Source organism: Apteryx rowi, unplaced genomic scaffold (assembly GCF_003343035.1).
Source record: "Apteryx rowi isolate R43461 unplaced genomic scaffold, aptRow1 scaffold_5, whole genome shotgun sequence".
Lineage (NCBI taxonomy): Eukaryota > Metazoa > Chordata > Aves > Apterygiformes > Apterygidae > Apteryx > Apteryx rowi.
The window spans coordinates 6,977,334-7,003,826 of record NW_020450760.1 but is presented as its reverse complement, the minus strand read 5'-3'; the positions used below and the strand labels follow the sequence as shown (position 1 = coordinate 7,003,826).

The 26,493-nt window shown below is 40.2% G+C and overlaps 1 protein-coding gene and 1 long non-coding RNA gene across 6 annotated transcripts; one reads left to right on the top strand and one right to left on the bottom strand.

Annotated features, from left to right (window-relative positions):
• Window positions 1–381: 381 nt before the first annotated feature.
• LOC112972614 lies at window positions 382–26,487 on the bottom strand. Of its 5 annotated transcripts, none has more exons than XR_003255727.1 (4): window positions 15,079–15,370; window positions 13,642–13,720; window positions 4,867–6,624; window positions 382–731 (listed from the first exon to the last, which is right to left on the bottom strand). It is a non-coding gene; the product is annotated as an uncharacterized LOC112972614 (long non-coding RNA). The 5 variants fall into 5 exon arrangements; XR_003255726.1 differs by lacking the exon at window positions 382–731 and adding an exon at window positions 1,379–1,624; XR_003255728.1 differs by lacking the exon at window positions 382–731 and having other exon boundaries at window positions 3,257–5,262; window positions 6,544–6,624.
• TMEM251 (transmembrane protein 251) lies at window positions 15,463–20,057 on the top strand. Its single transcript, XM_026079359.1, has 2 exons — window positions 15,463–15,625; window positions 17,980–20,057. Exon 2 carries the CDS (start codon window positions 17,996–17,998, stop codon window positions 18,389–18,391), a length of 396 nt encoding a protein of 131 aa, XP_025935144.1. The 5' UTR covers window positions 15,463–15,625; window positions 17,980–17,995; the 3' UTR covers window positions 18,392–20,057.
• Window positions 26,488–26,493: the final 6 nt, after the last annotated feature.

Below are 26,493 nucleotides of genomic sequence, written 5' to 3'. Positions count from 1 at the left end.
GCGCCTCCAGCGCGCTCCGCGCTCCGGCCCAGCGACGAGCCGCGCGGTTCTGCTTTCCAAGGGAAAAACAGCTCACAGAGTTGGTTACGCTTTCTGTTGCAGCCGCTGAAATGGGCATTCGGTAAAGGGATATACATCTTTCACAGAGAAAATCTTTCAGTAAAAAGAGTTCACACTGGAAAACTAAATATCTTCCACCAGCATTTGGCAAATATTCGAAAGGATTTAAATAGAATTTTCAACAAAAGCTTTTTTTTTTTTCTCTCCTGTAGGAGGCAGGAGAAGAGGTGACGATTTGCCAGCATTAGTTGTCATTCTCTTTCTTGGATTCTGCACTCCTAAATACAGAGGCAGCTGTTTTGTGTTTTATTTCAGATGAAAAAAATTTCAGTGTGAATTACTGTGGTATCTTACAGCTCAAGTATAATTTTCCCATTTTCTGTTTCTTCCCTTAATCTGAAATGAACATCTTCCAGCCTGAAAATCTGTTTTCTTCTTCTTTGGGAATGGAAAACATAGCATTTAGAATAATTCTTTCCTTCAGTGAGAAGCTGGCAGTACCTGCAGTCCTGAGTTGAGATGCAGGTGATGCTGCGAGGACAGTACTTTCTGTGAAGCAGGCTCGGAGCCCTGCAGAGTTAAAACTGTTCAGTAGATGCTGCTGACTCATACTGCCACAATGGATGTGGCTGAATAATTTCAACCGAGTATCCAAAAAGTGGTACAAGCATCTGTCCAAAGGAAAGAAGGGGTAAAATCAGGAAAGCCTTAAGAAAGATGAAAGGGGTCATTGACCTAGGGAATAGGCAGAGACCATTTTACATTCCTTTTGTTATTTACATTAACAGTGAAGTCACCCTAAACCAGGGTATGTTTGAACATAGGCAGGGAGTGGAACCACCTACAAAGAGCTCTCACTTAGGCTTTTGGAAAATGTAAAATAATGATGCTGCTCCATTTATGGTGCCTTGCAGGAGTAAATATGTTTATTTTTCTCCTTCATCTAAGCATCTTAAATTATTTGCCACTGATATGGCATAACCTTTATTTTTCAAAGCATTTTTTATTTGAATCATATTCATACTTTCTTGCATGGTTCAATAATTATTGTAAATAGAATCAGTAAATGCACTTTGATAGCATAGTTTCTGCAGAAAAATGTATCATTGACATTTAAAAATTTGATGGAAGCACAGTAACTTCAGAAAAAGTTGTATCTTAAAAAGGTCCAAATAGAAGACTTTATCAAACATTATCAAAATTAAGTAAGAATCCTGAAATAATTTGTTTTGACTCTCCTGTTTTAAAGTGTTTCATTTTGTTAATATCAATGCTTCATTTCAGCTATCATTTCATCTGACTTGTGTTAAACAGTTCATTAAAATTCAGCATTAGTATATTAAACTCAAAATTTGTATTTATATCATAATGGAACATGAATGTATTAAAACATGACATTATTGAACCCATCTTTCTAAATGATTTTCTTCTGAGTTTTCTTTTTTTAAGATATGTCATAGCTTCAAACCAATCTGAAACACAGATTGCAGAGGCAGAAAGATTTAGGAGCTTCTTTCCAGAAACGGGAGAGAAGGTTTTCAGCAGTGTTGAGCATTCTTGGCTCCTGTGGAAGTAAAGCACAGCAGCTACTGAGGAGGAATTTGCTTTGCTCCAATGTAGGCAAAATTGAATGACATGTATCAGAGGTGAGATTTAATCTTAGGAAGGACAAACCTGATAAATCCCTTTCTTTTAAACTGCTGGATCTTGACCCTTGAAAATTTCAGTGGTGGGAAAGATTTTTTATCTAATGTGCACTGTACTGCACTTTGCTGCATAATGTTGTTAAACACATTACAACCCTCTGTTTACACTGCAGAGCCAGTTCAAGCAATGCCAAACCTGTGACCACATGAAGTCCCAGGGTAATGTTCACCCAATTCCTGATCAGGAGCAAGGTTGAGTATTCCTGTGATTTTTCTATGTCCTGATGCTATGAGCTGCAACTCATGAGTTGCTTCATGCTAATTAAGGGGGTGAAGGGTGATTAAGATCTTGAGCCCTCCAGCAAATCAGAACTATCTTCATCTTCATCTTAGCTTCAGCTGCAGGTCAAAGCAGGTTTCCCTTGTTTAGCTGGAACTTCTCACACCTCTTATTCTAACCCTTTCAACAAATACAGGCACTCAAATGAGGTTGGGCACTTGCAATGTGATACAAGTTAATGAAATTCCATGAAAGTTCATTTTGGAATAAGATGAGGCATCTCTATTCATTTCATTAAGGTTACTGAAATGTATTTTCTTAGTGAATGATTATTAAGAACAATTTTCTCAGCACCTAGCAAAAGTCATGATAGGATCTTTTGCAATGAGTGGAAAGAGGGTGATTTTCATTGCCTGGAGTTTGGCTTTTTGTATTTTATTTTAAAAGGCCTTGATTTCCACGAGAGAGGTGCTACTCTGCTGCAGATGGGCAGGAGGAAAGGCTGAGCCCTCTCTATTAGGACAGGCCTCCCATTTTTCCAGCAGAACCTATGCCATGTCAGGTTGCATGCTAACACGGTGCTGCTGGAATAGGGCTACAGGTGTGAGGGAGCATGAAACCCCCCCCACAGACAGTAACCTTGTGCAGTGCTGTGCTACACCACAGCTTCTTCCTGGCTCTGAGAGATGTAGAGAAAAGCCCCGGTGCTATACAGCATCTAGGAGAATGGGATAGATTGTCACCATGGTGAGGCAGCTGGAAAGAAAGGCAGGAGAGGCTGATGGTGGGCTAACATTTCCTCATGTCTCTGCTGCGTCTACAACTGATTCATCACTGTGAGATTCATAAAAAGGTCAGGTCTGACTTCTTTTCACAGTGGTTCAATGGAGGATGCAAGCAGGGGAAGCAGAGCTTCTTCAGTTTGTGGTTGTTTTTTGCCTAACTTGTGGCAAAACACACCGTAGAATACCAGCCGTTGTCTGGAAATGTTTCCAAGTATATTTCTTTGGACCAGAAGCTTTTAAATGATAAACCAGTGAAAGTACCGACAAATGAAAGCTCATTTCTGATTTCTGTGTTTGCAATCAATCACAAAGCTAACTCTAAAGGGACAAACTTCAGCCAGCCTCTGTAGGATTCCTCTGCAGTTGGTGACAAGAGGGAGGCCCCTYTAGTGGCTGATTCAGCCCAACTTCATTTCTCTGAATGAACCATTGTCCATAGAAGCAGCACAAGAGGATTAGCCTCACTGACCTGAAATCACACTGTCATTTTACAGTCAGTTAAATTGGGCGGTGTTGCTGAGAGAAGCAGTCCCTCCAAAAACTGCTGCTTGTTCTCACCTTGTGCCATGCCTTGCCTTCCAACAGTTCAAGTGCAGTGCAAGTGGATTGGGTAGCTGATCTAGACTAAAAACTAACTCAGAAAGTAAACAACATTTTAGTCCTAATGCAAACTAGTTCTCCAGTCTGGATCACTATGCTGCTTTCTACCTGCTTATGGAGGCACAAGGCAGGAAGCAGTGAAGGGGATGGAACAGGACACCAGTCAGGCATGGGGAGAGCACAGAGCCAGAGCCACCACTTTTGGTGGCAGTGCCACCTTACAGCAGCAGAAGACAATGGTGAAAGCCTTATGTTCACCCATGTGACTACTCCCATACTCCATATAATCCATGTGGTTTATGCTGCAGTATTTTGATCTAATAAAGAAAGGAAGGATCAGAGAGGACTGGTTGAGACTCATCAGTGTTTCTGGAATCTTGCAGAGAGCAGAATAGGGAATTCAGCTGTAAGGGCTCAAAAACTTTTCAGAAGAGGGTAATAATGTTGGTTAGGCAGCTAAACAGATCTGTGTGGCCCAGTGAAATGCTGTTTGGGGAGGCCCAAGCTAACTCTCACCAGCCACAGCGGAGCACTACACCTGTCACACTGCTGGCACAGCAAGCTCTTACATTCCAGTTATGGAAATACTACGGATAACTATGGGTCTTTTTGAAAAAGGAAATCATCATTATGGGTAGGCAGTTCTTCATGTCTTACTTCATGTACAGCTCAAGAGTATAGCCATTGTGAGCCCTGAAGATTGTACAAGTTGCAGAAAATTAAGAAAGGGCCTGGCTGCCAAGTTTGGTCACTTGGCTTGTAGTACTTTGGGTGCAGACCTTGTATTTGACCCCATAAGCCCAGGAAAGCGTATCATCAGTGAACACAGAATTTAAAACCACAGAAAATATGTAGCCAAGATGCAAAAGATGGAGAAGTCTGGATTAAGGCCTCGTCTCCTGTACCAATGTAATGATGTCAGTAGGAGTAGATTTTTTAAACTGAATTACATTTATTAGTCAAATCATAAGTGTGGATACAGATTGCTGTAGCTCTCTTGCCCTCTATTATGGAAGTATGTTACACGGAAATAAAGCTCATAGAAATTCTTTTATGCTGGCATAAATACAGCCATACATGGAGAGCTTTACTTGCCTGATTGCTTCAGCATAGTTAAAACGATCCAAACAATGTGTGTAAGTAAGTCCTGAGACACTATTCTCTGAAGAATTTGGGTGACATGACAGCACATTAGGCTTGGATTGAGAACTAGATAAGGATTAGGTTGGACTGAGGCCTGCTCTACCTATAGTTTTCATACTAATAGAGTTACTTGGATTATAGGTGTTTAATCAGGTAGTTTTAAGTACATGTGACAATTCCGAGTAGCATGCTGCTAGCAAAACCAGCTGTCCTTTCACAAAAATATCAATCATATGGGTTTTTTTGACTTGATAGAATTAATCATTTTTTTAAACGATATAACTAGTTTCAGAATGATGAATGTAAGACAATAAGACTGACATGAATATATAACTCTTATATATAAACTGACCTGGAAATATGAGACTCTGGCCACTATTATCCCATGCTTCGCTGGCTTACATCTGTCTTTGTCTCCTGGGTTAACAGTGCACTGTTCCAGATCATCTAAAGCACATGTCCCTATTCCAGCAGTCCTCAGCTCCCAAGAGTTGTTTGTGGCTGCAGTTAAAACTTTTAAACTGCTAGATCTGAGCAAACAGGAAGGATAAAGTCTGATGTTGCCAACAGTGCATCACTTGCACTTTCTTCTCGGCCTTAGGCCTCTGAAGATTGAGGACCCTTTTCCTGTTTTGTTTAAATGCTTCCTTACAGTTCACTGAAAGTTCACAGGCCACAAGTCTCACACAACCATTCTGCTTTATGATTCCTCGTAGTCACATTAGGAGACACTGGCATTTTTTTCTGTCTGGGAAGAACAGCAAGTTTCATCTTTTAAGAAGCTCCCAAAATGTAAAGACTTACAAGTGGCAAAAACAACAGCTACAGAAAAGCATTTCCAGAGTCCATGCCAGTGCTATTCCAAAACCATTTAGCTGCAGCATATTACAAAAAAAAAATAGACAAAAACAATTCATCTGATAGTATCTCCAGCATATGAGCATATTGTGAAAGGACAGACCTCATTTTTGCCTGTGAGGCTCTCACAGAAGCTTTGTTTGTCAACAAGAGGTAGAAATGTTTTTGGAAACAACCCCAATCCTAACCAAAAGGAGCTTTCTCTGGACAGCCAAGAGTACTTTAGGACATGCCACAGCTATCCAGACAGTTAACTAAAGATGCATTAACTAAGGAGGCATTCTGGAGACATAGTTGAGAAAGCCCTGCTATGAATTAGGTGCTGTTCCTTTTTTTGTGCTTGCAAACCCTACATCCTTAGGAACCAATGGTGCAGTGACTTGCCTCCTTATTACTGCAATGGAGGCAGGAATAGTTTGTGTCTTGTTCTGTCAGTCATCCCCTTCTTTGGCTTTCTACCACTCAGAGTGCATTTTGAAATGTTACCCAACCTCAATATTCAATGACCAAAAGGAGAATTTTTCCTTCTCACCAAAATACCAATCTCATATCCAAAGACTAAACTGCACGTATATCTCTTCCCCATGTCATCAACATCCTTTCCTGTAATGTCCTATTCCTACTCCTCCTACATGCAGCCCTTCTGAAGGAAGAGGAAGGTCACTGAGAGAAGAATCAGAAATTCAGGAGAGAAGCAACTTACAAAAAACAGGAGATGAGCAGCTGTAGTGGAAAAAGAAAGCAAAAAATGAAGTGCTAGAATAGTCAAGTAAGCCCACAATTTGGCTGTGGTTCTGAGCTTTTACTAGATACTCAGGCTTGTAAGTTGAGCAAGATATATAGCTCATTTAAGATTACAAACTTTTAGCCATTTTAAATTGCCTAGGTCCTATAAGACACTTGCAGTTGCATGGATGATAAATTCCATTAACATTTATTTGTTGCAACATTCTGTGCTGTTAAACTTATCATCTCACATATTCAGTGCCTGTCAGTCTGTAAAATAAACCTAGACAAAGAGAGAACCATAATGTGGGACATGTTATAATGCCATAGCATCATCTTGGGGCTGCCTGGACAGGTAGCGTTCCCTAACCACTTCTCTCACAGCTCAGAGGACACTACCCTAGTGGTTCTGTGCCTCTCTGCACAGCACCTCATATTGATATACCTCAAATATAAGGACAGCCTGCAGAGTTGAACATACAATTGCTATGCTGCCTTTTGGGAACTTCCCATCTCTCAGGGCTTCCTGCAAAAAACAAACAGAAAAAAAAAACCAAAAAAACCCTGTTAGTCCTTGTGGCTTGGTTTTCTGGCATGAAGGCTTTTCACATTAAGGCAGAGTTTGTAATAACTTGTGCCTGTGAAGTTTCCCCACATGAGCTCACACTGCAGCCTTTCGCTCCATGGGGGCACAGTCTCCTCTATCTGACTGTCAGCTTTCACCACATATATAGGAATTCAGTATCTTTAAGAGTTCTAACCTTCTGCATAATTTGTTTGACTGTCAAACAAATTTAGGTACACATACGCTCTCTCTTTTTACTTATTCAGGAGAACAGTCGAAAAACTTGGGTGAGGTTAAGAAGAATGCTGTTTCTTAACCTTAAGCACTTTGTGCAGGCATTCTTTCTGCACCATTTGCTCGGAGCCTATGAAGTGAGATCCTTGTTCAAACTGACAGGAGAAAATGGAGAGGGAGTGAAGCACAAAAAACTGGAGGAAAGAACCCATGCTACCAGTTAGAGAGAGGAGGACTCAGGATGTGCCAAGGACACAAAAGTGTCTCTACCACTGAGCAAAGAAGAGGCCTTGTAGCAAAGGGTACCAGACATGGTGCAGAGGCAGACAAGTTATCCAAAGAACACAGTTGCTTTGTGTTCACATACTATGTTCTGGCTAAGGTCTCTCTTGTACTGTCTTTTTGGGTGCCAAATCAATAATGGTTTTGTATTGCTGGGCAGATGCACTCTTGCAGAGAAACTGAGTTGGGTACAATTGTCCCAAATACTATCCATTCCTAAAAAAATAAATTCATAAATGCATATGCCTTCCATGTCATGGTCTTTATTTAAATTATCTTAGTTCACTGTGTATTGCAGCTTCCTACCCATGATCCTGCTCTGCAATCCTGGATCCTTATGAACAGGAAATTTTAGTACAGGTATCTTGTCTGTCAAAAAAGTCAAAATAACTTGAAAGTTTCTCCTGCCCCTGTGCCCCAGCCATCACTAAAATGCTCTCTCTTATTTTCACATACAAAATGTAAAGCACAGCAACATTTTTAATACATAGTCAATCTTCCCCATAAACCGCCATCCTTGTTATGATACCTCTGTCATTTTTTTAATCTCATAAACACATGTGCTCATGTCATTTTACAGCTACTTGGGCTAAACAGTTCTCCTCTCTAGAAAGTGGTTTCATAAGCCAGAAAAGTGGAAGTTATCCCAGATCTCCTCAGGATAAAACTGACAGTGGTTTCAGGTGAGTTGTTGGCTACTCTGTAACAAAGCTCGTGAAACTGCCATAGGGATTGACTAGGACTTGTCTGATCATGTCCCCTTCTGTAGATGATGAGGCCTGGACCAGAGGAGGGGAGGAGAAGGGAGAATGAGAAATAATAGACATGTGGGTCCTGTTAAAGGATCCCACCTACTCAATTTTGAGAGAATTCAAAGCTGAATAGGTTTTTGTTAATAACCTCCACTTAGCATCAATGAATATAGCTCCAAAGGGTTCATTGCTGAGTTGTTCTCCACACAGCTAGGGAATGGAGAGCTTCCAGGTGTCACAGACTTTTCTACAGTGACAAAACTCTCATGTTTCTGGCTAATGTTGGTGCTTTGGGGTCACATTTGTGCAGCATTCCAGAGAAGGGGTATCTACACCTTATGTTCTGCTGTCCTTGCTGATCCTCCCAGGCTAGCATGGCTATTCTCATCCCACCAGCCAGTGCTTGCTGACCATGTCTCTAAGCAGTTTCACTGTGGGAAGCCACTCCAAAAAAATATCATGCAGTAGAAACTGCTTGATTTTACCCTCATCCTCCATCCCTGTGTGGCATCACGGTGGTTATGGGTTAATGATTTTCCATTGTTTGGGAGACTGTCTCGCCAGAGCAACTACAAACTAATCAGGAACACTGAAAATGTGTAGGAAACCAAGCAGCCTGAAAATCTAGTAAAAAGAGACAAGTGGGATGGAATAGCTGATGAAAAAAGCATAAGATCGTGATCTGCAACACCTGAATTACAATAGGTTTTAGTCTGTATCACAATCCATTGCAATAAAGTCATTAATGCACTGAATTTGCTGGTGAAATACTTCATCTGTTTGCTTATTGCAAACAAGCTTTGCACAGTGAAGAGGCATGATTTTGCAAAGGAGGTACTGTAAGTCATATTACACAAAGCAGCGTAAAAACATACATTCAGTGAATCTTTAATATAATTTTAAAAATAAAATAATTTTTCATGAGGAGAAGGTGTTGGTTTGGATGCTCTTAAACTTGTTATAGCCTCATACTATTAGCATATTTCCTAACCTTTATAAGTACTTTCATATTGAAATGATTCTGTACATTCTGTTGGTATAAAAAAACCACAATATACAATTGTGCAGAAAAGCACAGACAGATAACCTCTGTAGGAAGGCTGACAAATGTGGTAATATTTGTGCTGAGAGGGAGACATTTAAATATTTGCCTGGAGTTTTATGCTGAGATGTAGACATTATGACCTGAAACTTCATTTCATATGGGTATGATAAGAACAGCACCTTGCAGACTCCGCACAGCAAGAAATAAACATTTAATACCTTTTGTTTCAAAGATTTGAAAGTATTGCTTAATATGTTTTTGTTAAATGAAATGCAAATATTCACATACTAATAAATTAATGAAATTCTCCCTTTGAGAGTAACCATCAACTGCTGTTAACATCTCAATTCAAATGCCCGAGTCATTCCGGGTCTAACTCTGTGATGCTAGGGCTCTAGCATGGGCCTCAGAAAAAAGTCAAATTCAGGTAGAAGGCTAGGTGAGTACCTAAACTGTTTTACATAATGAACCACTTCTCATCTTAAGGTGAACTGGCTTTTATCTTCCACTAAAACCTGTAACAATAGGAATCCTCCATTCAGGAAAGGCTGAAGATTTACTTCCAGTTGATGAAATTCATATGAAAGTCGCTCCAGATGCTGACAGCTGGCCCAGCCTTTCCATCGAGCTGACAGCACTCGGTGTGCACTTGAGTGAGCAGCAATGTGCTCTCCGGGTCCAAGGCCAGGACTAAGCACCAGGTACTTCTGCCATTCATACTGCCTCTGACACTGAGACTTTAAATTGCCTTGGACAAGTCTGTTAATCATCCAGGTTTAGATTTCTTTCTAGAGAYTATGAAGAAATATTAAAGAGACCATATCACAGAGAACTGTAAGAAATACCTGCTGTGTTTCAAAACAGGCAACTGAAACATGGAATTTATTAGTAGATGAGCATAAGCTATCATTTTTGGTTAGATTAAGTTCTACCTTGGGGTCAGCAGATGGACTGTGTGACATTTTGAGGTACCTTCCAACTGTAGGATTTCTGTATTGAGGACTATTCTAATAATTATTTAGATATATTTTGCACCAGCCACCTCAAGTGCCCATCACATTCCTCTCCATTATTTACATCCAAAAAACTAAATCATGGGGTTCAGGAATAAGTAAAGAATAAGTAGAACAATTTTGAAAATAGAGCTACATAAGAAAATAGATGATTGTTGAGAGACAGGCTGGTATGCAAAATCTTCCAGTAATAAAATATTATGAAGTGGCTGGACACTAGGCGATTGAATTATTCCATAAAATGAGAAACAATAAGGCTTTTAAAAACAGATTAAAATTAGGTTAAAAAAGAAAGGAAGATGTTGATACTTAAGCAGAGAAGTGGGAGTTCTGGTTGTTTTATTATACATGCAAATATTTCTGTGACTAAGAACCTATCAACCCTCACCTTACCTGCATAGCTATCTCTTTCAGTACATTTTGGAAGTTGGTAACTATGTGCTAATACCTGGGCTCTAACAGGACATAAGGAAGAGGCTCCTAATGGATGGTTAGACAGCCAGACATGCATGTACACAAAAGTTTCTTTACTAAATGAAAGCTTAGATTTAGCAAATCTCAAAGAATAGCCTACTGAACTTCCATCTTGATCTGTGCAAAAATGCTGGGATCTTTGTAAGCAAAATCTGAATGTGGGAAAAAGCCTCATCTGAGCTGTGTTCTTTCAATGTTTGTTTAGTAACAAAGTTACGCTTCAGGAGAATCTAAATATAGATACTCTCTGCTGCATGCAGTACACAGTCTAAGCAAGATAATCACAGCCTGGGCACTGATAATCTCAGAAGAGACAATAACTAAGTCTCTTTAAGCTCATGCTATGGTATTATTGACATGCTTCAAAAAGGCACCACAGAAGAAGAGATAAGTAGTGGAGATTTGGAAAAAAAAAACAGTAAAAAAATGTGGACCTGATGAGGAGAGAATTGCCATCCCCTCGGGTGGTCAGATGTTTCTCTTGAAATATGTATATGCAGGGGAAGAAGAGAGACAGTGCACATTTCTAATGACTGACCTTCAGAGAGGATAATTTTTTTTTTCCTGCTGGTTGAAAGGTAACTCATTTAGTCCAATTGGCAGAGGCCAGCAATTTCAGTCTGCCATACCCCTGGTTGTAAATCTGTTTTTCTTCCTAACACGAGTGATTTTTCAGTGAACTTGTTTACACGAACAAACCTGTTGGCAGTGGCAAACTCAAAACAGAAATTCAGTAACAGTCCCTTTCTGGCAGTCTGAGCAGGCTTTAGCTGAAGTCATGAAAGAGCTGATTCTGATTTCTCAGCAGTTTAATGGCATTTTTGGAAGTGAATTTTTGTTATATATTATTTGTGGAGAAATAATTAAAATCAGTAAACTGTAATGAACAATGTTTTTGCTGAAATGCAGTTTCTAATTGAAAGCTGTTTCAGTGAAAACACTGTGGGTTTGCTCTTTCTTTCCAGGTCAGTACCAGACTGGGCCATATTGATGGAGACATGAGACCAATACTTGCATTGCTTCTGCATAATCCACATTTGTCCTCTGCTTAAATAAATGTCTTCAGTCCCCAGGGCCACAGGCCAGAAAGCCACGAACACTAAATTCATAAGAAGGAAGACAACACAGAATCTTCTCTATGCATTTCTCCCTAGCCCAGCATAGTAGAGATCAGTTACACGCTCATGCCCCCTTCTCCTGCTCTATGCCAGCTCTCTCCTTGGAAGCCCAATACATCTGAACTTCACAGCAATCCCAGATCTTTACCCAAGGCTTTGGTTTAGAATTAAGATTAAGAAGAGAAAAAGCAGTGGATATGGTGTTCTTAATCAAAAAGTGGAAGGCAGATGCTTTCTCAAGAGAAATGTTTCTGTAATTTGCAGTAGAGAGTTTCCCTTGGTTACATGTTAAGAATGAGATCCTACCTATGTCAAATCTTTATCCACCCATATGGTAGATAAATGCACCCAGATGGTGCATTCTGCCCTTCAGTTTCTGCCCTCCCTTGGAAGCACAACTGATTTTGGTTTGGTAATGATCTCAGCTCTTCCACCCTTCTTTTCCACTTTTCCACTTTGGCCAAAATCTAAACCTAGTGAAGACCTTAATTTAACAGTARGTATTAAAACCTTGCTTTGACACAGACTTTACTACCATCCTTTCCATTTTCCTCCATCAGACATCATTTGTTTCATGCACTTTGTCAGGGTCCTGAGTGCACTAAAAGGCCTTGACGGCCCTAACAAGCCTCACCCGGGACACAGGCTCCCCACCCACCCCCCACCTGCCCATGGACCCAGGAGCCCCATTTTAGCTCAGCCTGAGGCTGTAAGTCCCTGTTGATCTGGACTGTGACCAGACTTCCTAGCTTGACCTCAAACCCATCTTATCACTACAGACCTACTAGGTAATCACTGGGCTGTGCCTGATCCTAGTTACTCTCACTGGACCTGATTGTGACCCTGAGCTGTAGGCTGACTTTGACCTTAGACCTGCCTCATCACCACAAGCTCTCCTGATGACCTGGACTCTTTGCTGAACCTGGCAATCATCCCTGGACTTGCCCTGCTTGCTTTGCTCAGGTACTGTAGGACTGGGCTCTAGCCAGTGAGGCCCTGCCCTGCTGGCTGTTATCATGCTTGACCCCTGTCTCTTAGGGAGCAGCTGGCCCTTGCTGCTCCTTGACACTTTTTTTAAATTTCCAAATAAAGCCAGTTTTACAATCCTAACTCTAACTCCCATGTCAGCAATATATATTTTTTTTGTTCTGCAAAAAAACTACCATGATTAACTCCGTAATTCTAGGCCTGAACTTTAAATCTGAATTTCTTTTGAGTTAGCAATAAACATCTATCTTCTCCTGTTTGCAAACTGAATCGTAACCCTTTCCTCTGAGTCTCACAATGTTTGAGCCTCTATTTCAAGCCAAAGAGAGAACAAGTAATTATCCCTTACTGTTACTAGCCCTGACTATTGGAATCTAACTTTCAACAATTCCTTAGCCTGTCTAATGGTTAGGAAGATGTCACTACTTCAACCCTTCTAAAACTGAAAACTGTCTCTTGTTCTGCTAGTCTTGATTTTTTTTCCCCTTTTTTCCAGAGGTTGCTGCTGAAAAATCTCAGCTGGACTATTTGCTTTATCCCTTCCTATATTATGTCAAAGTTTAAGCATAACACTGAGTTTATACTAAATATGAGATCTCAAAGAGATTACAATTCATTCTTTGATGCTACACCTCAGCTTTCACAAACAGCTTGTGTTTGCTGTAGCATCTTCCCCACCCCCTTTAAATCTTTCTGTTCATAACCATAGTATCAGGCCTATGGTTAACACTGAAGAAGAGGCCCATAAGCCAAGCAGGTTAAATCTTAAACCAGCTTCCCTTTCCAGCTCCAGCCCTTTAAAAGACAGGCTTGTTATATGAATAAGCCCTAGATTTCATTCTTTCTCTTCAGAATCGTAAGTGCAACTGTGGGCTTTACAGAGAGCATGCAAGTCCAGTACCAAGCCAATCAAATAAAAAGTCATGTATTCCTCCTGACTGAAATGATCCTCTTTGGCATTTAGGTTGATATTTTTAAAGGAAATAAGCTCTATGCTGTAGCAACTCCTTTCCCCATCATTACCGCTAAACCCAATTCTAACTCCGATTTGGGAAGATGCAAGAAAGCCATACTCAGGAAGGTGGTCTGTCAGCAATACAGGAGCCAGCAGGAAAATAATGTTCATTTCTACATCAACTGGGGCCTCACCACCTGTAAGAGAAAGAATGGCATTTGGTTGAGAGCAGTGTCCCAGGGAAAATTACCTGTATGTAGTTATTCATACCTACAATATCTGTCATCAGAACTACACACTAACAGTTTATCTAAACTTTATGAAATATAAAATCCTCATTCAATTGAAGTTAATTGCAAAATTTCTTCTGTCTTGGAGTCAGGCTTTCACTTGGCCTGCCTGGAGGTTGCCTTTACCTCTAGCGTTGAGCACCATCTAGCGGTCCTCTGAGTAACCAAGGGAAAATATTTCATCTGAGCCTTTAGTAGAACAAGCATCAAAAAAAGACATGGCTTAAAGGAAGGTTGCTCTGTGACAGAGGATTTATTTCTGACTGCTGTGCACTCCCAACGTCATTTTTTCCAATGAGTTCTGTGATACAGTACCATGCATTTAGTCAGCAATTACCCAGAATATAATCCAAGTGCTAACTTCTGACAAAAAGTAAGCATACCAGGATAAGGCATAGATCCCATGTTACAGAAACTTTTTATAAGTGCCTCACAGCACCTACTACAACTCCCATGAAAGATGGCAGGAAATTCTGTATGTATGTGTTTATATACACAAATATAAATACAAGATGTCATTGCTGTAAGCATGTCTCACTTATTTGATGTCCCTTTAAAAAATTTTTTATTCATATCTGGATGTGTGCGAATTTTAACACCGCTGCTTCTCTGTAACTTCCCTTTTTAACATTTGTCATCTCTGATTATGTCCTTATTTAACAATTTAGATCACCAGCTAAAGGACAGAGTTCAGCACTGACTGCGAGTCAGTCATTCCCAAAACAGAGTAAAATTGTCATGGTTTTGACAAATCAAGTAGATTTGAAATCTCTTTCACTCACAGCAGTTTCAATATGTGAAGCCATTCAGAAAGAAACTTAAAACTACTTTGCAACAGCTCCCATCAGCAGCATTAGAAAATGGTAATTTGCTTGTGACTGAGATGTAAAAAGTTTCTATTTTACATGCAATGCTATACAGTTACAGAATTATTTTAACCAGTACAGCAAATGGAAATACATGTTAAATGTTACTGAATTCAGACAAACGTTCAACATTCTGCACAAGCAAGCTTTCTAGCCATCAGTGCGATGCAAATCAGTGAACCACAGACATTTCAGGAAAAAAAAGTTTTGGTCAATCTGGGTAGTCTTCCAGCTTCATTGAAGTCTTGTTGCCAGTGGCATATTTCCTAATAATTTACTGGAATAGCACTACSTATTTGTGCACAAATAGCTCCTGCTCTGTAAGTATGACTTTGGGGAGACTCTTCTGCAATATAACAAATCCTATGCGTGCTTCCCTTAGCGTTTACCACCCCGCACCTGGCTAACGCAGCCAGCGGCCGACGTGCACCTTGCTGGCAGCATCTCCACTTCGCGAGCGCAAGGAGAGGCACTGCGGGCCTCGCCGCGGCCGCGCTGCCCAGACCCGGCCTCTCCGCCAGGCGGAGCGGCCCATGGCTGCATGAAGGCGCCAGCGTTGGCTAGACCAAGACACGGCTGCGCCGGCGGCAACAGGAGGGCGAAGGGGTGAAAGAACGGAGGCGCSGCCGCAGCCCCCCACCGCCATTTTGGGCGAGGCCACGAGTCCACAGAGGGGCGGAGGGCCCGAGCCAAGATGGCCGCCGGCCAACCCGCCCCCCGCGCCGCCTTCACCGTCGCCTCGGATACAGACGGGCGCGCGCCGGAAGCAGTTCCCTCGCATGCCGGAAGCGCCGCGGTTCCGGTGCGGCGGCCGGGGGGCGATGGCCGTTGGCCGGCAGCGGCGCCGCGCGCCGGCGGGGCCCTCCGCCTCCCGGCGCGGCGGCGCGGGCTGAGGGGAGCGGGCCGCCCGCCGCCCCCCCGCTCCCTCCTTCTCCGCTGGAGGAAGGTAAGAGGAGCTGTGGCCGCCCGGTGGTGGTGAGGGAAGGGGGGTCCGGACGGGGACTCGGCGGGGCGGGGCGCGGGGGCGCTGCCGGGCCCGCCAGTGCCTGGCTGCCGCGCGGCGCCCGCTGTCCCCCGCGGCGTGGCTGCGCGCCGCGGGATCCCCCGCGGCCGGGCGGTGGTGGCGCTCCAGCTGCCGCCCCTTCCTCCTGACGCTGAGGCGGCCGAAAGGGGGGGGTTATTTTCAGGGGTTTGCCGGTAAACTAACACTGGTAAAAGCGCATCTAAAGCTAAAAACACGTGCCCGAGAGCTCTGCGCTTGTTTACTCAGCATGCCATAAAACCTGATCTGGAATGACAACAGGTTATTTCGGTAAGGGATTATTTGCATTGTTGGTAATATTTAAAGTGTGAGGCTTTGCTCCCGTTTCTAGTGCCCCCTTCCGGGAAAGCACCTAGCTACGTTTTTGTGGATTGCTTTTCCACCAAAATGCGGCTTGAACACTCATAGTCACGAAGAGAGGATGAGTGCTCTAGTCACATGAATGTAATCCACAGTTAATCTCTGTGGTCTGGTTAGACTTGCTGTGGCAGGAGAGGCCGGAGGCACCCATGGAATGGGAATAAATTACTCTGTTAACCATCGTGGAGATCTGCAAAAGCTGCGAGTAAAAATAATATCCCAAGATGGAAAATAACAATGAGAGAACTATAAGGATTATCTCTGCCTTTGTCAAAGCAACCCAGAGCTAAGACTGATTTTCTAGCTACTGCTGTGTAAGGAGAACAAAAGAAATCAACTAATATTTAGCTTCTTAAGATTTAATTCCAGTTTCAGTAGGGTTTGTGTTTTTAATATGTGCATTCTTTTCAATGATTTTCCTCTGAAGGCAACTACTGTCAGCCAACTGTTGAATGCCTGATTACTGGAAAAAATAGATCACAACTTAGTTATTGGGTAAACATGGACTCTGGAATTTGTTTTTACCCAATGGGTTAACAGCATCTTATACAAATTTTTAGATTGTCATACTAAAAATATGAAGTGAACTTAGTATATTAAAGGGAAATATACCATTAAGTTATATAGAAGTACAAACTAAACAAGAAATACATGTCACCAACAAAACTAATGGTGTCCTCAGGTATTTATTGTCTGTGTATGTTTGAATTTTTTAGCCACCATAAATGTGGCAGTGTGAGGGCCAAAACAACTTCTCTCTTGCTACCCTGATGAGATTCCTTCAGGTCAGGATTGGGGATATCCTTTATATAAGGAAAAGTATAAAGTCTTTTAAGATTGCTACCCAGATAGATTAACTTGGCCTTGATTGTGTAATGATTTGGGTATCATTAACGTTAAGCTTTCTGTTGTACTTCTGTTAATAGTTATTGCGTTGTATACATAAAACATTCCTTAAATAGGCGTTTCTGTCTAGTATTTTTAACTACTGGTATATTTCCCTTAAAACAACAGGGCACAAATTAGCATTTCAGCTAGAGTGCTCCTGACTGCATGTATAGTTTGAGGAGTGTCTCAAGTCACTTAGAACTGTATAGCCAGGCAAAGATCTTAAAACAGCTAAAAAAGAGTCCTGCGCTGTGTGGTACTTCAATAGTTTTTGCTTCCTCTGAACAATGCCAGTTGACAGGTTGCTAGTTTGGTCAGCACTGCATCGGTTAAAAATATGCATGTTCAACTTCTTTCCTCCAGAAAGCATACTGCAACTGTTCACGCAGGTTAACGCAGAAATATAGTTAGGTACAAGTACATGCCTTAAGTACATATCTTCCCATGCGCAGATGAAAAACTTACCCTTTTACATGATTCCTAGATGAGCATTCAGAAGATAAAGCTTAATAAAACTGGATGTTGCTATACTGCAGACAAGCAGTAACATTCATGTTATTAGCTGGATAGCAGTGTGTTTGTCCTGTAGACATGTAAGAACTTTACAAAAGTTAGGTATTTATAAAAAGTTTTGCATTATCCCTACCCTATGGCTAGAGGCACTGATAGCTGATTGGGAAGTAACTTAACCAAGTCACTATTTCCGTTTTGTTTGTTCAGTACTTAATTTTTGGCCTGGTAGAACTTGTCTCTGTTTTTTTGATAGCCGGCAGGCACTAAACTAGCCAGAGCTACAGATAGAGCACTAAATGCAATCACCATTAGCCTGTTGCTAACATACTAGTATATAATTCCTTCTGATGCAGAGAGAACTCTGAGCTTCAGAAATGGATGTTTGCCATTTTTACAAATGTGTAATGAAAAATTATAAAAAGTTAACTTCTGAAAACTAGACTTTGTGTGTCCTTTCTCCAAACTGTACTGAATACATATTTCACGTTTTGTTATAGGTGCAGAGCATGGAGAATGATGAACTTCCGCCAGAGGATGGGATGGATTGGTGTGGGGTTGTACTTGTTAGCAAGTGCTGCAGCTTTTTATTATGTCTTTGAAATCAATGAGACTTACAACAAACTAGCATTGGAGCACATTCAGCAACACCCCAAGGAGCCACAAGAAGGAACCACATGGACGCACTCCTTAAAAGTACGACTGCTATCCTTGCCTTTTTGGCTGTGGACTATAATATTTTTAATACCATATTTACAGATGTTCTTGTTCCTCTATTCCTGTACAAGAGCTGACCCCAAAACTGTTGGCTATTGCATCATTCCTATCTGCTTGGCTGTTATTTGCAATCGTCATCAAACATTTGTGAAGGCCTCTAATCAGATCAGTAGATTACAACTGATTGACACTTGATTCAATTTCTAGTTTCTATAGCTGTTTTGAAGCAATGCATATGCCTGATCTAATCACAAGACTGAAGTTCTGAATGAAGGCTGGAAAGAGCCTTTTCTTTCAAACTGTTAAGTAATGAACAGACTGTTTTCTATTTAAAAAATAATAATTTAAAAGATTTTTAAAGTATGGGTCTATCAAAATGACCAGAATGGGAGAGCCCTATGTGACACTTGATGGAAGCATTCCTCATTTTGCCTTAATGATGCAAAATTGCTACACTCCATCTGAAACGTCCTGTGGGGAAATACGTTTCTGGTCCATGACCTTACTCCTCTGTGGAAAAAAAAAAAAAAAAAAAAACCTGACTTCCTATGTTTTCCCTTGGAGTAAAATCAGTGAAAAGACACTTCTTTTGTGGTAAATGTAAAAGGAAAAAAAAATCAGAACATGATTATAAAAGCTGCGCTTAACACATTTCTTTGCTTTTTTTCTGAGTACTTTGCATTTACATCAGTGCTGGTTTTTAATGATTTTTTTTAATTAAGTTTAAAGAGAAATACAGGAAGCAAAGAATAAAGTATGTGTGAATCTTTAAAGAGAAAAAGATACTGCTTTTCTGTGGTAGCACGCTTTTTTTTCAGAGACCACAATAATACAACATTGTAGCAGGTGGGGAATGAGAAGTGGCCTGGGCCTGGAAGCTGGTGCTTTAAACTTTTTTTTTTTTATTTTTTGCCCCCTATGATGCCAAAAGCAGTTTGTGCTGGCATTGACTGATGGTATGCACAACACTTAAAAAAAATTAAGTGCTTCCTTCTCCTACCTGTAGAAATCTCCTTTGGTACAAATATAAAGCGATTGCAATTTATTACCATTCTAATTTCACTCCAGATGTGATGCAAAACCATGTTCTGGGAGCACTGATGTGCTAAGAACAACTATAAAATTAGGAAAGTTAAATGATACTAGGTTTCGGGGGTTGTGCTACAAGCAAGTAGTAAGACAGATACCATGATTCTTCCAGGAATTTGAAAAAGCAAAATAAATTCTCCTCATTCCTGCAATAAGTGCAAGTTYTGTCAGTGGAACATCAGTATGGCTGAAGTTTCTTACCATGGTTTCAAATTATTTTCAGTGCTATTGTTGGCATACCATTTAATTCCAGTTACTGGATTATTGTGCAATTTAAATAATGCTAAATCTGTTCTTTTTCATTAGTTGTTTTTTGTTTCTTAGAAAACAATTTTTTTGAGCCATGATGAAATAACCTTCCAAATGTGAAAACATGGTCTTCAAAAGTAGCAGGCCCCAAATGATTACGAACTAAACTTTTCAATTATCATTTCAATTAAATGTGATTGTCAGTACCTAATCTCATCATAAATGCTAATCTACTTCTGACTACTCTTAGGGAATCCTGGAGAGAAATACCAGTTTCCTGCTGTTTTGGAAAGAGAACACTATTTTCAGTGTTATGTTTAAGCATGGTAGTTAAAACATCTTAAACTTTCTGTTTGCATTTGGAGATAATTTGAGACTGTGGTTTAAAATGCCAGCATTGGTGCTAGGACCTGAAAACACAATGTAGCCTTTACAAGAAGGTTTTAAGTTCTAAGTGCAATACAAAAAGAAGGAAGCTGCCATCTTAATATGCTGGAATAAGAATAAACTCTGACTTGTAATACCTTCTGGAGTCAGAGCTTTTAAGTTGTATTGTTTCCTAACTCTAAAATAATCACAATCCTATTTATCTAGAAAATAAAAACTTTGCAATGTTTTATAAACAAGTCTGTCATGCAGATAAATATTAATGAAATTTTCTTGCATATGTTTGTTGCTAGATAGCTATATCAGCTGACTGCCAGCACTGCTTATTGTTTTCCAATCCTTCCCTCAGTATGTATGTTTGGTTGATGTTTTGTTGTCCTTTTATGCTCGGTGCCCTAATTCTCTGGCTCGGGCCTGAAGTCTTGAGGCTGGCTGGATGAAACTGAATCCTTCCTGCCATTTCCCTACTTCTATATAACAAGGAGATATTTTTGGCTGGACTTTTTTCTAAACTTGATGTGGTAGTTCTTAAACTGAGAAGTTGCTAGGTCTTGTCTAGATGGAGTTCTTTAGAGAAGAACAGGATAAGAAGAAGCTTCAAAGATAGAAAATGATGATGAGAACTGCTTAAGTCATTGTTGTGCAATCATGTGGCCTTTAGCAAATTCATCAGCATGTCTGGTGTGAGGAGCCAATCTGTCTGGATGTGGAGTGTGTGCTGGGTGCAGCAATGACTTGTGGAATGGCAGTTTGTATTTCTAGACTCTTCCACCAAAAGTCTTTTAGGATTAAAGCTGCCAAAACCCATGAGCTTTACAACTCACTACAGAAAGATGCATGATCTAATTCAAGCCAGTACTACATCTGAAAATTTGAGCCTGAGGTGGGAAGCAGCAATGTGAGAATTAGTATTAGAGAACAGGCCTGGGAGAGGAGGAAAACTAGCTGGACTGATGCTTCCAGTATTTTTGTCACCAATAGAACATCAACAGGGGAAGTTTTACTACAGAATAAACAAACAAAAAAGACTATCAAAATCAATGATGAAATTGCTTTTTACTATAGTCTAGTTAAAGAAGTAGGGAAATTACTTCAGCTCAATTATCCTGAAGATTTTTAGATAATATCAGGGCTAATTAGCTCTCAATCACAGCTGATAGTAGTCTGTAGCACAAATTGACATTATCTAAAAGCCTCAGGATAATCAAGCTTAAAATAATTTTACTACCTCCAGGTGCTAATTAGTTCTCAATCACAGATGATAGTTGCCTATAACACAAATTGACATTATCTAAAAGCTTTCAGGATAATCAAGCTCAAAATAATTTTACTACCTCTCTAAAGATTACATTAGTTCTCAGTTCTTGATCATGACAGATCATAGCACAAATCTGTTTCTACAGCAATGACTAACAAAGGATGTGAGACTAGCTTATATTAGGGTTTTCTTATTTGAATCTACTTAGTTTTCTTCTCTGAGTGGGCAGGAGAAAAGATGTATTGCCACAGTTCCCATTTAGGGATGGGAAAGCTATTTTTACACATTTTTAACTGGAAATTAGTTAGTTCAAACTTGCTGATCTTGAACAGCTTTCTAAAGCAGAAGCTGTGAAAGGTAGAGGCAGTAATGAAGACCTCAGAAAAAATAACTAGCATATAATAGCCTTGTAATTGTTCAGAGCTTTAGCTTTCTGCCAAGAAAGTGAGCAGGTACAATGCACAGTTAACGTGCATCTCTGTACCACTTACCCTGGACTTCTTTTTATTTTGTTTGGGTCACAAAATAAACCTCTGTGTCAGACTGTGCTTGAGCATTAGTTCTGGACAGTCTGAGTGCTAATGTCATTAGGTACTCCACCTTCAACTGACAGTACCTTTCCATCTCAGGAAAACGTCTGCCACATTTTGTAAGTACTGCTGAGCCTGTTCCTCACTTCCCATGGGAGGGCAGATCCAGTGAAGAGTGTAAATTAAGGCTGCAGCCTTTCATGCTTGGATTAAAGTAAGTTGCAATAAAATGTGTTCCTTATGAGGTGTGTTACTTCTGGCAGTGGAGTACAACTGCAAGCTTTTTTCATTTTTTAATTGAAGTACAAGGATTGACTTTCCCTTGGAACAAAGCTTTACAGTTTCTGCAGGATACTTGCTATTAACTCCCCTTTATTTTCTCTTGCCCAGTCCATGGTCATCTTTAAGAGATGGTCTCTAGTGGATCAGTGGTGCAAGTGGTTTGTTATTCTAGTAGTTTTTTAAAAATACTAATTTTTATGTATGTATCTCTCTTCTGCATATGAACTAATATATGAGAACAGTTTAATAACTTTATCACGTAGTTGATTTCTAAGAATTGCCTCAGCTTTAGCTCTCCTTAAAGCTAGCCCTACAGTACAGGTTCATTCTGGCAAGAAAGAACTTGCTAGAGCCACAGAAAGGCACTTATGCTTAACTCTCGATCCTCAGACTAAGTCAGTGGATTTTGGCTAATGGATGTGCCCAAAACCACTGCTAAGTTGTTAATTCTGTTGGGTGTTAATATAGTTACTGCATATTAAGCCCCGTGATACATTATGCCCTGCCAGATTACTGTATTATTTATAATTTGATTTTCACAGGAGCTTGTAGTAAATTAACTGTTAAGCCAGAAGGAGTGGGAGTTCCACAGGGTCTAYAATGGGGGAATCACATTCATATCCTTTTAATGAAAATTATATGAAATATTTCTCAACTGGGAAATCTCCTCAAAACTAGGAAAGGATACAAACAGGTTTTGCACCTTATCAAAAAATGCCCTGATTATTGGGCAAAATGGGATTACCCCCCTTCCCCTTGCAAAGGCATGTGAGTGCTTAATAAATACCAAACCTGTGATTCTAAAGCTTTTGGTTAACAGAGAACACTGCAATTTATTACATTTCTTTGTGAATTTAGCCTCAAAGTTCAGTATTTCAAAGTAGTAACAATAGACTAACTCATACACTGAAATCCCAGTTTTTGTGAAGGAGACCTGTTTTGACATTTTTGCTGGTTTTTTTGAGCTAGTATTTGCTTCTCATCTAACTACCTGGAATTTAGTTTAGGATCACTCCAGCTCTTTTATACAGTAGGAGCATATAAGCATTCTCTTCCCTTCTCGCCTTTAGCACTAAGTAAATTCATCTACCCTAGTCCCCTTCTGGCTAATAAAACTAAGGGCTATGAGTAAGATGGACAAACAATAAACAGCACAAATGACATGGGGAACACGATTCATTCTGTATCAGCCTAAACTTTGGTTAAGGTACAAAAGCACTACCATGTCTTAGAGACAATAAGAGTATGCCATCTTTCTTCCACCAAGGCTCCTCTACTCTACCTAAAATGCAGGACACAGGTGACTGGTGATGTACATATTATTGTCCCTGATCTAACAGGGCTGCTCATGAAGTTTCATCTTCTAGCACAGCTTGGTAGAAATCTTTTTTTTTTTCTTGTTATATTCTCCATACCAATAAATACTAAGTTTTTCCACATACAGAGAACTTTGGAGCTTGTTTCCCAGAGCCATGGAAAAAGCTGTAGACTTTAGCGACTTGGTTGCTTGGAAAAGGGGTGCTGCAGCTAGTTACCTCTATTGCCCCATGTTCCTGTTCCCTGGCTACAAGGGCTGTACCAGAAGTGGGAGGCTGCAGTCCTGCTGGAGAAGGGGACTCCCCCCAGAAAGGTACAGAACACAGCTCTAAGAACAGACATGGAGGAGGGAGGGGAAAAAAAGCACCATGACTGTGTGTGCCTTGTTACCCTAGAGCAGCAGCTCTCAGAAGAACAAAGTTTTCTGTTCAAGAGTTTTGGCACTTATGTCACAAGTGAGCCTATGTTTTAGGAATACTTAAGTTTGAAGGCCCAGTACCTTCCTCATTCTTTCAAAGTTTTGCTACAAACAGAAGGACTAGAAATGATTCTTTAAAGGCAAAATTTGAGTGGCTGTTTTCAACCCAGTGTTCATTGATCTCTTCTGGAGCTCAAGTGCAAGATGTCACTACTATCCAGGTTGACACAGGAAGAGAATATCTCATTACTCAGAGCATTACTTTCATTTATTCCCAGGCTAGTAAAGTTAGGGTTTGTTGCTTTACACCAGTGGTTTCCAACCTGTGACATGCCAGCTTCTGTGCATCTGTGAACTATTTTTAAGGAGTCTACATATATAAAATAGCAAATTCAAGCCTAATGTTAATGTTGCTGCTTTCCGGTGATCCCACAGTTCACACCATTACTGGAGTGTTTAGGACTGCAGTCTGAAGAGGAGAGGGGGAAAAAAAATTTAAAAAAAAAAAAAAAAAAGGAAAACACTGCTCTGAGTATATATAGTTCTACAGAAAGCTTCCAAAGCTGCAGAACACGGAGCACAAAAGATATGTCATTAGTTTACCACAGGTCACATGAAGCAGCCCTTCTGATGCCTTTATTGGGCTAGCTTTTGTATGTGAAATGTTGCCTTTGCCGCTTTGATAAGCCACTTCCTTCAATGCATATTTAAAATGTTCTTTTAGTGTAGATAATGTATTTTATCACTTTAAAGATTTTGCAGCCTGACAAGAGATCAGAATTCATTTGTACACTTTTCTCCTATCCTAGGTCCTCAGCAAATAAAACTCCCTGGTCTTTAAAGTCACAGTTTTTTCTTCTCAGCTATGACTCTGTCATATCTGCTAACAGAATAATAGGTGTGTCCTGTGTGAATTTCTTAGCTGAAAAAGAAATCCAGTAAAAATATTTGGACATCTTTCTTTTTGCATGATTTCAAATGAATGCAGTTTTGTAAAAATTCACTCTAATTGGTTCAGACAGTTTGCCCTCAATATTCATGTCTCAAGATTTGCTCCATTTCCATAATACTGAGAAACAAACTATGCCAACTGTTTTGCAACACACAGAAATTAAAGAATGCTTTTTACACTATTAATCAGCTAGTTAATTTCTTGTAGGAAAAACTCTCAGGCTTCACAGTAAGCGCTGTGGACTGGGTATCAAAAATGCCTTATACTTGTTCACAGAAGCATGCACCAAACAGAAATTTGCAATTAAAGTAACATAGAGGAAGTATTTACAACCCCCACCCTCCCTGCAAAAACCATCTGATAGCCTGATAACATTCCACATACTGCATTATGATCAGATGACAGGACAAGCTATCTTTCCTGCTCAGCAGAGAGACTGGGTTATGCTGGTTTATACAGCCAAGAACATAACATACTTGTAGGTGTTATAGGAATATTTATGTTTTTTTTCCCCTCTAAAATAAACTATACTAACCAGTGTAGAATGTGATTATATTACCCCTAGTTCCTGCCCGGACTTTTGTTTTTTTTAATATAAAGTGTCATAAAATTTCACTCTGCTCATTTTGTCCTTTGGAGGTAATGTGAGAATTCTGCATAGGCAGACTATTAGGCTGTGATGTTCACTTTATTTGACTTAACTACTGAAAGAGCCTAAAAATCAACCTGGTTAAAACTCAGTGATGAAAAAAGGTATATAAAAATTAACTGGTGCATGAAGAAACAGAGATTGTTTGGAAGAAACAGATGATTAGGATAGACAGCTGTGTTTTACTTGTATAATAATCTAAAAGATAATTATTAAAATCACATTGACGTGTCAGCTTTCTAGCTATCATCAAAATTCAAAATTTTTGGAGACTAAGATTTCCAACTCTTTCAATCTACGTAGCCTATGACCTTTAACTGGAAAGTACTTTAGTGATGGGTGACTAAAATAAACCTTTTATATTATATGCAGAAACAATCTTCCATCTTTTAGGCTCATAGGATTGTTCAGGAACAATCACATCTGTGCAATTGTTTTTAACTGATTTTGAATACTCAAGTGATCTTACGCTACTTTCTCTCCATACAAATGACTTGTTTGTCTTATACCATTTTAAAACCATATCTGACAAAATAACAGGTTCCATATTTTATTAGTTTATTTTAAAATAGTTTGGTCTTAAGTCATATGAAGAAATACTGTGATTCAGGAGAAGCCATTAAAAAATGTAATGGTCAGAAGACTCGGTGTGTTTTGTATCTACACCAGCTGGTTTACTGAAAATTCTTCTTCATCTTTTCAGCCTAATACTCGCTTCCTGTTGCTAATGCCAATGCACACCCTTTTATTAGGGCTCCTATATTAAAGTAGTGGTGGGGATCGACATTTCATTTTTAAAACATAAGTAAAAAGAATAAAAATGCAGACATCTGCCTTGCAAGAACAGTCTGCCCACCCCCGAGGTACCACTGTCCAAAAGAACACTTACATTCTGTAAAGTCTCTTTTTAGGCCTAAATACAGTCTTTCACGCCATAGTCACGACTGCTGAACTTTTGTCCGTTTTAGAGGCGGGCCATCTGCGTTTGCTTTCATATCAATGTTGTTCTCATCCTCATCTTCATCACCTTCCTCCTCCTCCTCCTCCTCTTCCCCAACATCACCTACGAGGGTTCAAACAGCGGATGAGGTGTTGAAAAAAGCACACAGCCCCTCCGGTAGCACACCGCTGCCAGAGGAGGGCGCTGAGGCAGAGGGGGCGGCGGC

Coding starts and splice junctions, on each gene's coding strand:
- TMEM251 (XM_026079359.1), top strand. CDS start 17,996: ATGATGAACTTCCGCCAGAGGATGGGATGGATTGGTGTGGGGTTGTAC.